This window comes from Synchiropus splendidus, chromosome 1, assembly GCF_027744825.2.
Source record: "Synchiropus splendidus isolate RoL2022-P1 chromosome 1, RoL_Sspl_1.0, whole genome shotgun sequence".
NCBI classification, from domain to species: Eukaryota; Metazoa; Chordata; class Actinopteri; order Syngnathiformes; family Callionymidae; genus Synchiropus; species Synchiropus splendidus.
Window position 1 is genome coordinate 703,690 of NC_071334.1, and position 16,373 is coordinate 720,062.

General features: G+C 58.4%; 2 protein-coding genes across 3 annotated transcripts in view; both read left to right on the forward strand.

Moving 5' to 3' along the window:
* The window catches only part of LOC128758175 (BMP/retinoic acid-inducible neural-specific protein 3-like), an 11,564-nt gene extending 6,916 nt beyond the window's left edge, over window positions 1-4,648 (forward strand). For both annotated transcript variants that reach the window (XM_053864073.1, XM_053864081.1), the window contains 7 exons: window positions 296-486; window positions 663-850; window positions 962-1,067; window positions 1,140-1,376; window positions 1,524-1,746; window positions 3,341-3,683; window positions 3,759-4,648. In XM_053864073.1, coding sequence (XP_053720048.1) covers window positions 296-486; window positions 663-850; window positions 962-1,067; window positions 1,140-1,376; window positions 1,524-1,746; window positions 3,341-3,683; window positions 3,759-4,514 — 2,044 coding nt within the window. In that variant the 3' untranslated portion in view covers window positions 4,515-4,648. The remainder of the gene's footprint in view (window positions 1-295; window positions 487-662; window positions 851-961; window positions 1,068-1,139; window positions 1,377-1,523; window positions 1,747-3,340; window positions 3,684-3,758) is intronic.
* Window positions 4,649-14,557: 9,909 nt separating this feature from the next.
* The window catches only part of LOC128748380 (BMP/retinoic acid-inducible neural-specific protein 3-like), a 12,697-nt gene continuing 10,881 nt past the window's right edge, over window positions 14,558-16,373 (forward strand). Inside the window, exons 1-2 of the mRNA XM_053847088.1 lie at window positions 14,558-14,628; window positions 14,747-14,917. Coding sequence (XP_053703063.1) covers window positions 14,558-14,628; window positions 14,747-14,917 — 242 coding nt within the window. The remainder of the gene's footprint in view (window positions 14,629-14,746; window positions 14,918-16,373) is intronic.

Genomic DNA, 16,373 nt, shown 5'->3' on the forward strand with positions numbered 1-16,373 from the left:
AGCCCCAGCTCAAAGACAGGAAAGGTTTCTGCCTCCGTCAGATCCAGCAGGTCGGAGCAGCGCACACGCACGTCCTTGTGAGGCCGTCACCCTTCCCCCAGCCTCTGCCCCACAACACATGGCTCACCTGGACCAGACTGCTCTGAGCCCTCTCACTGAGGCTTGGACCCGTGGGGTCGGGCCCCCGGGTCCTCACAAAGGCATGAGGTGTCAGCATGAACCAGGCACACACACACACACGGAGGCGTCGTGGGAAGGCACCGGTCCGACTGACCCGCCTGACCTGTCTCCTCAGGGAGTTCGGCAGGTGGAAGGTGAGCAACCTGGTGGTGGAGCGACGAGACGTCATGGAGTCGCCGCTGCCTTTGACCTCTGAGTTCATCAGGAACATCCGGCAGCTGGGACGCAGACCCAGCTGCCGCATGATCACGGACCACCTGATCCGGAAGTACGGGACCCACTTCCTGTTGTCGGCCACTCTGGGAGGTAAAGCTGTCCCTCACTCACACACGCACACGTGCGGCGGTCCCAGACTGTGACGGTTCCGGGTTGGACTGGTGCCGGACAGAAGAGCGGATCAGAACCGGAGCTGGGTTCCGCCCGCCTTCACATGCGCCCCACTGACTCACTGTCTGGAGTCACAGCTTCAGGCGTCTCTGCAGGAGAAGAAGCTCTCACCATCTTCGTGGACAAGAGGAGGCTGAGGGGGACGGAGGCCAGCAGCGCCTGGTCTGGGAACTCCTCCGTGTCCCTGGAGTCTCTGCACCAACTGGCTGCCTCCTACTTCATCGACAGAGAGAGCACCCTGCGCACGCTGCACCGCCTCCAGATCACCTCCTCCGCCGTCAAGGTCAGGCTCCTGCTGCGCCGCCCTCACGCAGCACCTGGCCGTCCTGGACTCTTCTCTCAGGTCCTGTGCCGTCATGTGTTTTTGGGACCTTCTCACACCTCCTGTGTCCAGGTGACCGAGACCCGCACCGGACCCCTGGGCTGCAGCAACTACGACAACCTGGACTCGGTGAGTTCTGTGCTGGTCCAGAGCCCGGAGAACAAGGTCCAACTGCAAGGTGGGTGAGAGTCCGGCCGGGTGGTGCAGGCTCTGGACTCCAGGGTGCTGAGCTGCTGCTCCTGGGCCGCAGGTCTGCAGGTGATCCTGCCGGACTACCTGAGGGAGGCCTTCGTGCGCAGCGCGCTCAGCTACATCGCCTGTAACGGCGAGGGAGAGTTGCTGTGCCGCGACGGCGAGTGCTGGTGCCAGTGCCACGCCGGGTTCCCAGAGTGCAACTGCCCGCTCCAGGACCTGCAGGCCCTGGAGGAGAGCCTGCAGAGGATCTGGGGCAGTTGGGAGGCCCAGCACCAGGATTTCCGGGAGTCTGGTGAGCAGCTGGCGCAGGTCAGAGGTCGAAGGTCAGCGCGGCCCCGCCTCCCAGCGGCAGCGCTTTCTGCTCAGGTCGCCACGACGACCGAAGCCGGGGGGCCGGTCGGGGCGCCGTGTGACCCGACTCTCCTTCCTGTCGTGGCAGATGAGTTCAAGTCCTTCCAGTTGCGCCTCCCTCAGAGCCACTTCCTCAACTCCACCATGCTGCGGGACATGTGGGACACGGACCTGCGGCTGCAGCGGAGGTTCCGCCAGCTGGAGAGCAGCAGCCAGGCTCTGAGCCGCCGCGCCCGCCGCCTCCTCCACAGGCTCTTCAGCCTCAGCAAGAGGTGTCAGCGGCAGCCGCGGGTGCGACTCCTCCGAGAACGGTGAGCTCGCCGCCGCTCCTCCTGGAGGAAACGCTGCTCTGGTGGGGGAACGTGTCAGGTGAGAGGGAGACAGGAGAGAGAGGTGAGACAGGTTAGAGAGAGGGAGACAGGAGAGAGGGAGAGAGAGAGACAGAGAGAGAGAGAGAGAGAGAGGGAGAGAGAGAGACAGAGAGAGAGAGAGAGAGAGACAGGTGAGAGGTGAGACAGGAGAGAGAGAGGGAGAGATAGAGGGAGGGAGGGAGAGAGAGAGAGAGACAGGAGAGAGGTGAGACAGGTTAGAGGTGAGACAGGAGAGAGGGAGACAGGAGAGAGGTGAGACAGGTTAGAGGTGAGACAGGAGAGAGAGAGACAGGAGAGAGGTGAGACAGGTTAGAGGTGAGACAGGAGAGAGGTGAGACAGGAGAGAGGGAGACAGGAGAGAGGGAGACAGGAGAGAGGTGAGACAGGTTAGAGGTGAGACAGGAGAGAGGGAGAGAGAGAGGGAGACAGGAGAGAGGTGAGACAGGTTAGAGGTGAGACAGGAGAGAGGGAGAGAGAGAGAGAGACAGGAGAGAGGTGAGACAGGTTAGAGGTGAGACAGGAGAGAGGTGAGACAGGAGAGAGGGAGACAGGAGAGAGGGAGACAGGAGAGAGGTGAGACAGGTTAGAGGTGAGACAGGAGAGAGGGAGAGAGAGAGGGAGACAGGAGAGAGGTGAGACAGGTTAGAGGTGAGACAGGAGAGAGGGAGACAGGAGAGAGGTGAGACAGGAGAGAGGTGAGACAGGAGAGAGGGAGACAGGAGAGAGGTGAGACAGGAGAGAGGTGAGACAGGTTAGAGGTGAGACAGGAGAGAGGGAGAGAGAGAGGGAGACAGGAGAGAGGTGAGACAGGTTAGAGGTGAGACAGGAGAGAGGGAGACAGGAGAGAGGTGAGACAGGAGAGAGGTGAGACAGGAGAGAGGGAGACAGGAGAGAGGTGAGACAGGAGAGAGGTGAGACAGGTTAGAGGTGAGACAGGAGAGAGAGGGAGAGAGAGGTGAGACAGGTGACTCAGCAGGTCAGTGCACGATGGCCACTCCCCTCAGATCCTGCAGACTTCAGGTTCCACGTGAGACTTTGATCACGCGAGGAACGGCCCGAGGCCCAGCACTGGCTCATCGTTCCTTCATGTGGGAAGACGCCGGATTCCTGTTTGTCGGCGGCGTCGCTCCTTTCATGCTCTGATCTTCTCTGCTGGCGGCGGAGAGGAAGCCGAGCGCGGCGCCGGATCTGCTTTGATGAGGCGCTATTGTGCTAAACTTTATGCTAATCTGAGTGAGTGTTTGCTGGATTACATCCTGCCACAGAACCACAGTCACCCCCCCCCACCCCCAGACTGAGGCTTCCTGAGGGGCCCGGTCCTGATCAAGGTCCTGGCCCTGCACCCCAGTGGTCGGCCATGTTGGAGGCTGCTCCTGCATCACAACAGCGATGGCCTCCACCTCGTCTTCAGCTGGTGCCGGAGACCGAGTGGTCCGAGTGTCTGGCAGGCGGGGGGGACCCAGGTCCACCTCACCGCATCAGGCTCGGTCCAGTCCAGGCCTGTGGCCACGTGACCCTCTGGCTGTCCCCCCAGGCCGCGCTCCTACTGGCTGACCCTGCTGCAGTCGCTGCTCTACTGTTCCCAGAACAACCAGCTGGGCTCCTTCTCCGAGGAGCTGCGCGGCTGCAGCTGCCGCTTCCAGCCCGGATCCTGCCAGCTGCCGCCGCCTTGCTCGGTCGGCCTCGGCTCCAGCTGCTCCTCCTGCGCCGCGGAGGACCAGACGCGCTGCGGCGGCTGCAACGCGGGCTTCGCTCTGGTGCAGGGCTCCTGCCAACCCGCCGTGGCCGACTCCACCGAGAACTACCTGGGCCTGGAGAGCCACATGCAGGACCTGGAGCTGGAGCACCTGCTGAGGAGGTCCGACCGCCGGCTGGAGGTACATGCACGCACGTGCGCAGAGCTCCGGCGGTGGCAGCTCGTGCATCACCTCGTGCCTCTCACCGTCCACCAGGTCCACACCATCTTCATCAGCAACGACGTGAGGCTCAACAGCTGGTTCGACCCGGCGTGGAGGAAGAGGATGCTGCTGACGCTGAGGAGCAACAAGTCCAAGTCCAAGCAGGTGCACATGCTGCTGGGGGTCTCCCTGCAGCTCTGCCGGACCCCGAACAGCACGCTGGAGCCGGCGCTGGCCCTCTACATCAACCCCTTCGGCGGGAGCCACTCGGAGAGCTGGCTCATGCCGCTGGGCCGGGACCGCTACCCGGACTGGGAGAGGACTCCGCTGGACCTGCCCTTCCACTGCTCCAACTGGACCCTGAGGCTGGGCGGCAGGTGGAAGACCTTCGTGGAGACGCTCCACGTCCACCTGCGCGGCCGGGTCACGGCCCAGGAAGCGGCCGACCACAGCCCGGACGACGAGCCCCTCGAGGGGAACCGGGGCTACGTGAAGATCGCCGGCGTCCAGGTCTTCGGCTACAGCATGCCCTTCGACCCCGAGGCCATCCGGGACCTGATCCTGCAGCTGGACTACCCGCACACCCGGGGCTCTCAGGACTCGGCCCTGCTGCGCCTGCTGGAGATCCGGGAGCGGGTCAACCGGCTGTCGCCGCCCGGGCCGCAGAGGCTGGACCTGTTCTGCTGCCTGCTGCGCCACCGGCTCAAACTGTCCAGTGGCGAGGTGGGCCGCATCCAGGGGGCGCTGCGGGCCTTCAGCTCGCACCTGCCCGGCGCCGTGGAGGACCAGAGCATCAAGCTCTGCAGCTAACAGCTGCTGGATCATCACGGGGGGAGCAGGTGGCTGGGCTTTTTCTACTCCACCACTGAAGAGGAACCACAGGAACGGGACCTGCTCAGCTCTGCTCACCGGCGCCTGCAGGAGAGGCTCAGCCTCGGTGTCCATTAAAGGCTTTGAAATCCCCCGCTGTCTTCACCGCGTGCAGTGTTTCCTACAGCCAGCGAAGGCAGCGCGGTCACATGACTGTCGCTGCTGCGTGGGACGATCTGAGCCCCGACATGTTGAACGTCAAGGGCATGAGTCTGTCGGCGCGCGGGTCGAGTCTTGCAGCTGAATTATTCATGTCAGCCGCAGCAGGTCGCCGCTCGTCAATATTCACGATGACACGTCGAGGATCCTCGCCTCAATTTGTGTCATGTGATGAGGTCAAGGGTGCGAGGACCGGCTTCTGACTCGTGGGTGACTGACTTGGTCGAGCTGCCCGTGACAGAGAAGCTCCTGCAGGAAGCGACGCTGCTGCTGCGGCCACCGATGAGTCAATGCGCTGCTTTATCACCGTGTGAACAAAAGCCAGTGGTCGATCAGATCAGTGAGAAGCTGCTGAGGCCGATTCTGACTGATGCGACGGTTCGTCCTGCCTTTGTTACCCATCATGCTTCACTGCCGCGCAATACAACCAGAGGACGTGACCTCCGCACTTGTGTGTGTAACTGTCTGTCAAAGTCAAGTCCTCACAGTCGAGTCCTCACGGTCGAGTCTTCACAGTCGAGTCTTCACGGTGGAGTCCTCACAGTCGAGTCTTCACGGTGGAGTCTTCACAGTCGAGTCTTCACGGTGGAGTCCTCACAGTCGAGTCCTCACAGTCGAGTCTTCACGGTGGAGTCTTCACAGTCGAGTCTTCACGGTGGAGTCCTCACAGTCGAGTCCTCACATTCGAGTCTCCGTGGTGGAGTCCTCACAGTCGAGTCTTCATGGTGGAGTCCTCACAGTCGAGTCTTCATGGGAGTCTTCACGGTCGAGTCTTCATGGTGGAGTCCTCATGGTCGAGTCTTCGTGGTGGAGTCCTCACAGTCGAGTCTTGGTGGTGGAGTCCTCACGGTCGAGTCTTCATGGTGGAGTCCTCACAGTCGAGTCTTCACAGTGGAGTCCTCACAGTCGAGTCTTCGTGGTGGAGTCCTCACAGTCGAGTCTTCACAGTGGAGTCCTCACAGTCGAGTCTTCGTGGTGGAGTCCTCACAGTCGAGTCTTCACAGTCGAGTCCTCACGGTCGAGTCTTCATGGTGGAGTCCTCACAGTCGAGTCTTCACAGTGGAGTCCTCACGGTGGAGTCCTCACGGTCGAGTCTTCATGGTGGAGTCCTCACAGTCGAGTCTTCACAGTGGAGTCCTCACAGTCGAGTCTTCGTGGTGGAGTCCTCACAGTCGAGTCTTCACAGTGGAGTCCTCACAGTCGAGTCTTCGTGGTGGAGTCCTCACAGTCGAGTCTTCACAGTCGAGTCCTCACGGTCGAGTCTTCATGGTGGAGTCCTCACAGTCGAGTCTTCACAGTGGAGTCCTCACAGTGGAGTCCTCACGGTCGAGTCTTCATGGTGGAGTCCTCACAGTCGAGTCTTCACAGTGGAGTCCTCACGGTCGAGTCTTCATGGTGGAGTCCTCACAGTCGAGTCTTCACAGTGGAGTCCTCACAGTCGAGTCTTCACGGTGGAGTCTTTGAGACCTTTCGCAGCTTCATGTCGGACTTGAGTTCCACTTGTCAGGTGGAAGATAAACGTGGCCGGCGACTCGGTGCTTCATCTCCGGAGCGTGAGCTGCAGTCGATACACTCAGTGTCGAGTCACAGAGTCGGAGGCTGTTATTGATCCAGAGCTCAGATTAGGAATTAATGACCCACTGTTCCAGATGAAATAATCCATTTCAATTCATTTCTACTTCACGGCACGCGACTCGAGTCGTTTGTCAGAGGAGGCCGAGTCCTCCAGGTCACATGGTCACATGCTCCTGCTGAGGACCAGAACCTCCGCCTTTCCTTGCTCTCCCACATCTGAGCCCTGGCTCCAGCAGACAGGTCCGAGTCGCACACGGCTCCAAGTCGACGCAACTCATCAGGACTCTGACATCACTTCCTGTGTGTGTGTGTCTGCTGGCTCTGTCCTGCTCAGGTGACAGACAGCTGGTTCTGACGGCTCCAGGGGTTCTGGTGACAAGCTTGGATGAAGAGTCCATTCCAAGCCCAGACCCATCAGAACGGACAGGTCTGCGTCACGAGCCGTCACAGCCCGGACGTCCAGATGCATGAGCTGAGTGAAGGCAGGTCCACCTGGTTGCTTCTGCTGTGGAGGACAGAAGTGAGTCTTTCAGGACTGTGACTCGCCATTTCAAGTCTTCACTCTGGTTACCGTGACCACCCCAAACAACTGGCTGCGACTTCCTCTTCTGTGGTGTCAGCCGTCAGTGCTGGGTCCCAGCGAGTCCCAGGCCTGGACTCTCCGCTCCGAGGCCCAGCAGGTCAGATGGCTCCGCCCCCATCACCCTCTCCTGCCTATCATCTTCATCTGCAGGATTCAAACAGCAGCACAGGCTCCGACGTCTCACGTCCCTCTGAGCTGGGATCCAATAAATGCTGGATCACACTGGCGGAGACACACACACACACACACACACACCTGAAGCAGAAGCTTCCGTGGCACAATTCCACGTCAGACTAGTTCACTGTTGTTTTCCAACAGAAGAAGGTGGTCACATGGTTCCTTCCTGTCTATAGTCGCAAATCACTCTCTCTCTCACTCACTCTCTCACTCACTCACCCATCACTCTCTCACTCACTCACTCACTCACTCACTCACTCACTCACTCACTCACTCACTCACTCACTCACCCATCACTCACTCGCTCACTCACTCACTCACTCACTCACTCACTCACTCACTCACCCATCACTCACTCACTCACTCACTCACTCTCTCACTCACTCACTCACTCACTCTCTCACTCACCCATCACTCTCTCACTCACTCACTCACCCATCACTCTCTCACTCACTCACTCACTCACCCATCACTCTCTCACTCACTCACTCACCCATCACTCTCTCACTCACTCACTCACTCACTCACTCACTCACTCACTCACTCACTCTCTCACTCACTCACCCATCACTCTCTCACTCACTCACTCACTCACTCACTCACTCACTCACTCACCCATCACTCACTCACTCACTCACTCACTCTCTCACTCACTCACCCATCACTCTCTCACTCACTCACTCACTCACTCACTCACTCACCCATCACTCACTCACTCACCCATCACTCTCTCACTCACTCACTCACTCACTCACTCACTCACTCACTCACTCACCCATCACTCACTCACTCACTCACTCACTCTCTCACTCACTCACCCATCACTCTCTCACTCACTCACTCACTCACTCACTCACTCACCCATCACTCACTCACTCACCCATCACTCTCTCACTCACTCACCCATCACTCACTTTCTCACTCACTCACTCACTCACTCACTCACCCATCACTCTCTCACTCACTCACTCACTCACCCATCACTCACTCACTCACTCACTCACTCACTCACTCACTCACCCATCACTCACTCACTCACTCACTCACTCACTCACTCACTCTCTCACTCACTCACCCATCACTCACTCACTCACTCACTCACTCACTCACTCACTCACTCACCCATCACTCACTCACTCACTCACTCACTCACTCACTCACTCTCTCACTCACTCTCTCACTCACTCACTCACTCACTCACTCACTCACCCATCACTCACTCACTCACCCATCACTCACTTTCTCACTCACTCACTCACTCACTCACTCACTCACTCACTCACTCACCCATCACCCACCCACTCAGTGGATGAATGAGAGGGTGAACAAATGAACTGCTCCTGGGTGCAGGACTCTGGTCTGGGGATCATGTGACCCACCTATATTCTGGAGCAGCCTCCCTCCAGTCAACCTGGGAGTGAGTCAGTTGGTCGCCTCCTGCTGTCAGAGATGGCGGTGACCTCTGTGGCGCCATCCCACATGACCTCCACATGACCTCCACATGACCTCCACATGACCTCCACATCTGCCGAGCGGGTTTCACCAAGCTAATTCATCAAATCTAAAAATAGTACAGAGTCTCGGACCAACGAACAACGAGAGGTCACCGGGGTCACGCACTCACATGGTCCAGAAGACGGGGGCGGGGGGTTAGGGAAGGAGAAGAGGAGGCAGAGGAGGAGTCAGGAGTCAGAAGAGGAGGCAGAGGAGGAGGCAGAGGAGGCCGGCGCAGGGCTCAGGTCACTTGCTGCAGTCTTCCCCAGGGCCCAGTTGCCTGCTGCTCCAGCTGTCTCTCCTCCTCTCTCTCTCTCTCACTGACGGTGCCTTCACTGCCGGTGGGAATTCTGAGAGATATGTACAAATGTGCTGCTCCACTTTGCGAGCAGGTGAAATGAGGTGTTTGACTTCTGCACCTTTGAGAGGACGACGTGGCGAGCAACCTGTCGGAGCACGGCGTCATCTTGTGTTGCCACTGCAGGTCAGACAGGAGAGACCAGTGCATTCCGTGGTTTGGTGTTAACATGGAGTTGAGAGGATTCCTGCTGCAGCGGACAAAGATGGAGGCCAACACCCGCTGCCTGTGTGGGACTCGCTCAGGTCTGTGTCTCCGAGGAGGTTCATCACCTGACAGTGAGGGAGCCGGGTCAGCGCCCGTCCACATGCTCCTGGTTCCACTGCAGACCCGGTCCTTATCAGGACCTGCAGGACTCGGCTTATCAGGACTCGGAACAGAGGCTTTTCATGTCAACCTTGTCGGCAATTAGCCGAGTCTTTGTTGTCGGGACAAAAGAACTTCCAGAATTTATTATCGGACTCCTCCAGCACTGGCGCACTGTGACTGGACTGTTTGGCATTCAGCTCCAGACCCGAGGAGCTGCAGCCGGCGGTGGGTCCTGCTGGGTCAGTTCCTCCTCAGTTCCTCCTCAGTTCCTCCTCAGTCTCTCCTCAGTCTCTCCTCAGTTCCTCCTCAGTTCCTCCTCAGTCTCTCCTCAGTCTCTCCTCAGTTCCTCCTCAGTCTCTCCTCAGTTCCTCCTCAGTTCCTCCTCAGTTCCTCCTCAGTCTCTCCTCAGTTCCTCCTCAGTCTCTCCTCAGTTCCTCCTCAGTCTCTCCTCAGTCTCTCCTCAGTCTCTCCTCAGTTCCTCCTCAGTCTCTCCTCAGTTCCTCCTCAGTTCCTCCTCAGTCTCTCCTCAGTCTCTCCTCAGTTCCTCCTCAGTCTCTCCTCAGTTCCTCCTCAGTTCCTCCTCAGTCTCTCCTCAGTCTCTCCTCAGTTCCTCCTCAGTCTCTCCTCAGTTCCTCCTCAGTTCCTCCTCAGTCTCTCCTCAGTCTCTCCTCAGTTCCTCCTCAGTCTCTCCTCAGTCTCTCCTCAGTTCCTCCTCAGTTCCTCCTCAGTCTCTCCTCAGTCTCTCCTCAGTCTCTCCTCAGTTCCTCCTCAGTCTCTCCTCAGTTCCTCCTCAGTCTCTCCTCAGTTCCTCCTCAGTTCCTCCTCAGTCTCTCCTCAGTTCCTCCTCAGTCTCTCCTCAGTTCCTCCTCAGTTCCTCCTCAGTCTCTCCTCAGTCTCTCCTCAGTTCCTCCTCAGTCTCTCCTCAGTCTCTCCTCAGTCTCTCCTCAGTCTCTCCTCAGTCTCTCCTCAGTTCCTCCTCAGTCTCTCCTCAGTTCCTCCTCAGTTCCTCCTCAGTTCCTCCTCAGTCTCTCCTCAGTTCCTCCTCAGTTCCTCCTCAGTCTCTCCTCAGTTCCTCCTCAGTCTCTCCTCAGTCTCTCCTCAGTCTCTCCTCAGTTCCTCCTCAGTCTCTCCTCAGTTCCTCCTCAGTTCCTCCTCAGTCTCTCCTCAGTTCCTCCTCAGTTCCTCCTCAGTCTCTCCTCAGTTCCTCCTCAGTTCCTCCTCAGTCTCTCCTCAGTCTCTCCTCAGTCTCTCCTCAGTTCCTCCTCAGTCTCTCCTCAGTTCCTCCTCAGTCTCTCCTCAGTTCCTCCTCAGTCTCTCCTCAGTTCCTCCTCAGTTCCTCCTCAGTTCCTCCTCAGTCTCTCCTCAGTTCCTCCTCAGTTCCTCCTCAGTCTCTCCTCAGTTCCTCCTCAGTCTCTCCTCAGTCTCTCCTCAGTTCCTCCTCAGTCTCTCCTCAGTTCCTCCTCAGTTCCTCCTCAGTCTCTCCTCAGTTCCTCCTCAGTTCCTCCTCAGTTCCTCCTCAGTCTCTCCTCAGTTCCTCCTCAGTCTCTCCTCAGTCTCTCCTCAGTTCCTCCTCAGTTCCTCCTCAGTTCCTCCTCAGTCTCTCCTCAGTCTCTCCTCAGTTCCTCCTCAGTCTCTCCTCAGTTCCTCCTCAGTTCCTCCTCAGTCTCTCCTCAGTTCCTCCTCAGTCTCTCCTCAGTTCCTCCTCAGTTCCTCCTCAGTCTCTCCTCAGTCTCTCCTCAGTTCCTCCTCAGTCTCTCCTCAGTTCCTCCTCAGTTCCTCCTCAGTCTCTCCTCAGTTCCTCCTCAGTTCCTCCTCAGTCTCTCCTCAGTTCCTCCTCAGTCTCTCCTCAGTTCCTCCTCAGTCTCTCCTCAGTCTCTCCTCAGTTCCTCCTCAGTCTCTCCTCAGTTCCTCCTCAGTCTCTCCTCAGTCTCTCCTCAGTTCCTCCTCAGTTCCTCCTCAGTTCCTCCTCAGTCTCTCCTCAGTCTCTCCTCAGTTCCTCCTCAGTTCCTCCTCAGTCTCTCCTCAGTCTCTCCTCAGTTCCTCCTCAGTCTCTCCTCAGTTCCTCCTCAGTTCCTCCTCAGTTCCTCCTCAGTCTCTCCTCAGTTCCTCCTCAGTCTCTCCTCAGTTCCTCCTCAGTCTCTCCTCAGTCTCTCCTCAGTCTCTCCTCAGTTCCTCCTCAGTCTCTCCTCAGTTCCTCCTCAGTTCCTCCTCAGTCTCTCCTCAGTCTCTCCTCAGTTCCTCCTCAGTCTCTCCTCAGTTCCTCCTCAGTTCCTCCTCAGTCTCTCCTCAGTCTCTCCTCAGTTCCTCCTCAGTCTCTCCTCAGTTCCTCCTCAGTTCCTCCTCAGTCTCTCCTCAGTCTCTCCTCAGTTCCTCCTCAGTCTCTCCTCAGTCTCTCCTCAGTTCCTCCTCAGTTCCTCCTCAGTCTCTCCTCAGTCTCTCCTCAGTCTCTCCTCAGTCTCTCCTCAGTTCCTCCTCAGTCTCTCCTCAGTTCCTCCTCAGTCTCTCCTCAGTTCCTCCTCAGTTCCTCCTCAGTCTCTCCTCAGTTCCTCCTCAGTCTCTCCTCAGTTCCTCCTCAGTTCCTCCTCAGTCTCTCCTCAGTCTCTCCTCAGTTCCTCCTCAGTCTCTCCTCAGTCTCTCCTCAGTCTCTCCTCAGTCTCTCCTCAGTCTCTCCTCAGTTCCTCCTCAGTCTCTCCTCAGTTCCTCCTCAGTTCCTCCTCAGTTCCTCCTCAGTCTCTCCTCAGTTCCTCCTCAGTTCCTCCTCAGTCTCTCCTCAGTTCCTCCTCAGTCTCTCCTCAGTCTCTCCTCAGTCTCTCCTCAGTTCCTCCTCAGTCTCTCCTCAGTTCCTCCTCAGTTCCTCCTCAGTCTCTCCTCAGTTCCTCCTCAGTTCCTCCTCAGTCTCTCCTCAGTTCCTCCTCAGTTCCTCCTCAGTCTCTCCTCAGTCTCTCCTCAGTCTCTCCTCAGTTCCTCCTCAGTCTCTCCTCAGTTCCTCCTCAGTCTCTCCTCAGTTCCTCCTCAGTCTCTCCTCAGTTCCTCCTCAGTTCCTCCTCAGTTCCTCCTCAGTCTCTCCTCAGTTCCTCCTCAGTTCCTCCTCAGTCTCTCCTCAGTTCCTCCTCAGTCTCTCCTCAGTCTCTCCTCAGTTCCTCCTCAGTCTCTCCTCAGTTCCTCCTCAGTTCCTCCTCAGTCTCTCCTCAGTTCCTCCTCAGTTCCTCCTCAGTTCCTCCTCAGTCTCTCCTCAGTTCCTCCTCAGTCTCTCCTCAGTCTCTCCTCAGTTCCTCCTCAGTTCCTCCTCAGTTCCTCCTCAGTCTCTCCTCAGTCTCTCCTCAGTTCCTCCTCAGTCTCTCCTCAGTTCCTCCTCAGTTCCTCCTCAGTCTCTCCTCAGTTCCTCCTCAGTCTCTCCTCAGTTCCTCCTCAGTTCCTCCTCAGTCTCTCCTCAGTCTCTCCTCAGTTCCTCCTCAGTCTCTCCTCAGTTCCTCCTCAGTTCCTCCTCAGTCTCTCCTCAGTTCCTCCTCAGTTCCTCCTCAGTCTCTCCTCAGTTCCTCCTCAGTCTCTCCTCAGTTCCTCCTCAGTCTCTCCTCAGTCTCTCCTCAGTTCCTCCTCAGTCTCTCCTCAGTTCCTCCTCAGTCTCTCCTCAGTCTCTCCTCAGTTCCTCCTCAGTCTCTCCTCAGTCTCTCCTCAGTTCCTCCTCAGTCTCTCCTCAGTTCCTCCTCAGTTCCTCCTCAGTTCCTTCTCAGTCTCATAAATATTCTTCCATAACTGAGGGTCATGAACATCGTACGTCTCTGCTGAGATGGATTCATGCTATTCTTCTCGCGCACTCATTAGCATAGCTGCCGTTCGTCGGCGCACCGTTACTCTCAGCGCCGTGTCTCCACTTTATCTTCATTCGCACGCAGTTGCCGTGGCTGCTCCTCCCCTGCTGGCTCAGGTGAGTCGACAGAGGAAGCTCATCTGTCTGTGGTAAATGAAGAAACAGGAGACGTCTCTGCAGGAAGGAAATCTGTTCATGCTCACAGTGATCTCACCAGGCAGAGGTCGTGACCTCCTGTTGCAGCTGACCCTGGAGCTGAGGAGCATCAGTGTGGGAGGGTCTCGTCTTCAAGTGTGTGTGTGTGTGTGTGCTGAAGCGCTCCCACCCAGCAGCAGCTTCACCGAATGTTCCGGATCACCTGCGTCCCGCGGCAGAAGACGGATGAAGCTGCCGCTCGGCTGCAACTGGATGAATAATAGATTCATAACTGTGGCGAGGAACACGGCGTTGGCGAGGCCTCGGGCGCACGAGGAGATCATCAAATCTCACCCTCCATCAGAGTCAGAGACGCACCTGCGCCAGAGTAAACTCCCGTCTTCACCGCCCAGCTGATGGACGGCCGCTGACCTCACAGGAAGTCACTCATCCTGATGGATGGCTGCGCCGCGCTGCTCCGTGGCGGCGTTTGTCTCATGGAAGGTGAGAGTCTCTCTCCAGCGGTGAGCCGCTGAGGAGACTGCTGAGTCATGGTTGGAGCGGCACATAAACATGCTGCCGAGTGCCGGCATGTCGCAGAGGCCACGCTACATACGGCGCGCGGCAGACAGCTGTGCGTTTTTGTGCTTCTTCAAGCAGGAGCAACATGACGTCCTGCTCCTCCATGACTCAGAGAGTCCAGGCAGGTGACTCCACCAGGACTCGGCCCAGCATCCGAGGTCCTCCTGGGGCGAGGGGCCGAGGCTGGTGACAGCGGTCTGTGAAGACCTCTGTCCTTGTGGTCCATCTGACCCACGTCCTCCTCGCTCCGGTGGCGGCATCACTGGATCGCGGCGTGATGGACGACCGCCGCCGCCTCGGCTGCGTTGCTGCCGGTTTGTCGGCTGTAATTGGCACTTTTGGGTTCATAAATCAGCCAAAGAATGAGTTTGCCGCCGCCGTCACGTGGAAGAGTCGGCTCCATTCGAGCGGCAGAGGATTTACAGCCGGTGCTGATGGGACAGAGGAGGCAGGTGCCCATTATCTGATGGACAGAAGTCTGAGGAGCGTGAAGGTTCTTGCTCTCATCCCAGGATCGTCCGTCAGAGGTCGGACTCATCGGGTCAAAGGTCACTCTCATGATCCCCGGCGCGCTCGCCTGCCTCGGCCTTGTGCTGGTCCCAGCGTCTCAGCAACGTCATCCGCTGGACTCCAGACCATCTGGAGTCACCTCAGTGCTGTGACTCTGAGGTGACTCCAGACCATCTGGAGTCACCTCAACGCTGTGACTCTGAGGGAGCTGGAGGAGGATGAATGACTTGCGCTGTGACTCCTCTGCCTCCTGTGGCCGCTGCAGTGAGAATGAGGAGACCTGAGGAGTCCTCATGGCTATGACTCAGCAGCCGGCGCTGCTGAGGACGGAGCAGGTCCCTCCGCAGGAGAGATGCGGCTCCAGGTCAGTGAGAGACAGGAAGTGCTTCGACAGCGTTTCCTGCAGCAGAATGGACTGCAGTCTTCAATGATGCAGGAAGACATGAAGCACTGACAGACCCCAGCTGCTGCTCCATCACCAGGACCAGGATCAGCCCACCCACGTCACGCTGCGGTCCGGCCCGGGCCCTCTGTGAGGTCCAGACCTGCAGCAGGACTCGGGCTCACGCTCTCGCCCCTCTGGTGCGACCTGAAGCAGCGGGTCACGTGACTCCTGGAGCGGTCCTCAGACTCTCCCCTCCGTCTGTGGGCTGGTCAGTGAGGCGCCGCTCTCTCTCCGTCCTCATGGGACCTCTGAGCGGGGCGTGTGTGTGTGTGGACGGCCTCCTGACAGCGGCCAGCGGTCGTGGCGGTGGCGGCGGCGTCAGTGTCCTGGACTGACGGAAGCCTGCGGCACACGACTCTGGTGCAGATGAGACCGTCACGGCGCGTCGAAGTCACTGACCCCGCCCCTCAGACTGACCCCGCCCCTCAGACTGACCCCGCCCCCTGCCCCAGTGAGCCGGGCCCCAGAGGCAGGAGGAGGAGGCTTGTCCGTCACCGTTTCCACGTGTCCAAGGTGTCCTGGTCTGTCAGCAGCTGAGCTGGAGCGCGGCCCCGAGGAGTGCGGCTCAGGCTCCGTCCCAGGACGGAACCACAACTCACACACAGCAGGGCCGTCGCCCCGCCCCCCGCCTCTGCCCCAGTTACTGGGAAGGGTTAACTGAGGCTCGACCTGAAGGGGTCCAGTAAACCGTCCCCACAAAGAGGTGTTTTGTTTTTGTCCACAAAGAGAGTGACACCCTCCTCCGCCGCTGGACAGCAGACCAGAGCACCGCACACAGAGCAGGTCACATGTCTCCCCCACACACACACACACACACACACCACAGGGTCTGACCTTGAAGCAGGGCAGCTCCTCCCACCGCCCTCCTGGAGGCCACTCACTCCCGAGTCTGAGTCTGGACCCTGGCTCAGGGGGACTCTGTGCGTGTGCGTGTGTGTGTGTCTCATCACCGCCTGATCTCCAGCAGGTCCTCGCCCACCCGCCGAGCAGCCTTTGATCGCCGGCTCGTATCTCGCGCTCGTCGAGTCCTTCCCTCCTGCGCGTGCAACACCTGGCTCCATCACGCACGCGTGTCCAGTGCTGTCAGACTCCGGGACGGATCCAGAGCCCCTGCAGTCACGTGCCAGTCTGCGGGCCATCAGAAGACCAACAGCCCCACCTGCTGGTGGGACAATAATGACGCTCACGCGTGTCCCCGGCGCGTGTGCGGTCCTGCTCTTCTGTTCTGTTGGCAGGTCCTCACTTGGTCAAGCCTCAGTTTGAGGGTTCAAACTACAGAGTAGCTGAGTCATGATCACTGGGCTTCAGTTTGGTTCAGAGTCAAGGTTCGGCTCAGCCACGTGTTGGAGGTTCAGGCTGGATAGTGATGACGCTGCTCACTGAGAGCCGTGCGCGCGCGTGTGGTATCGGAGAGCGAGTCTTGTTCAGTGGGACTCGAGCCGTCGCCAACAGGCGGCGCTGTTGCTCCAACAGTGACCAGCCTGACGCTCCCAGACCATGCTGACAGCACCAGTGACGTCACTGCGGCCGCGATCTGTGACGTCACCGAGATCCCTGAGGGACTCGCTCTGTCGTGGGCCCAGATCCAGAACTTGCTGTAATAAATCTTCATCATCTTCATCATCTTCATCATCCGCATCATCGTCATCATCCTGGCCGAGGTG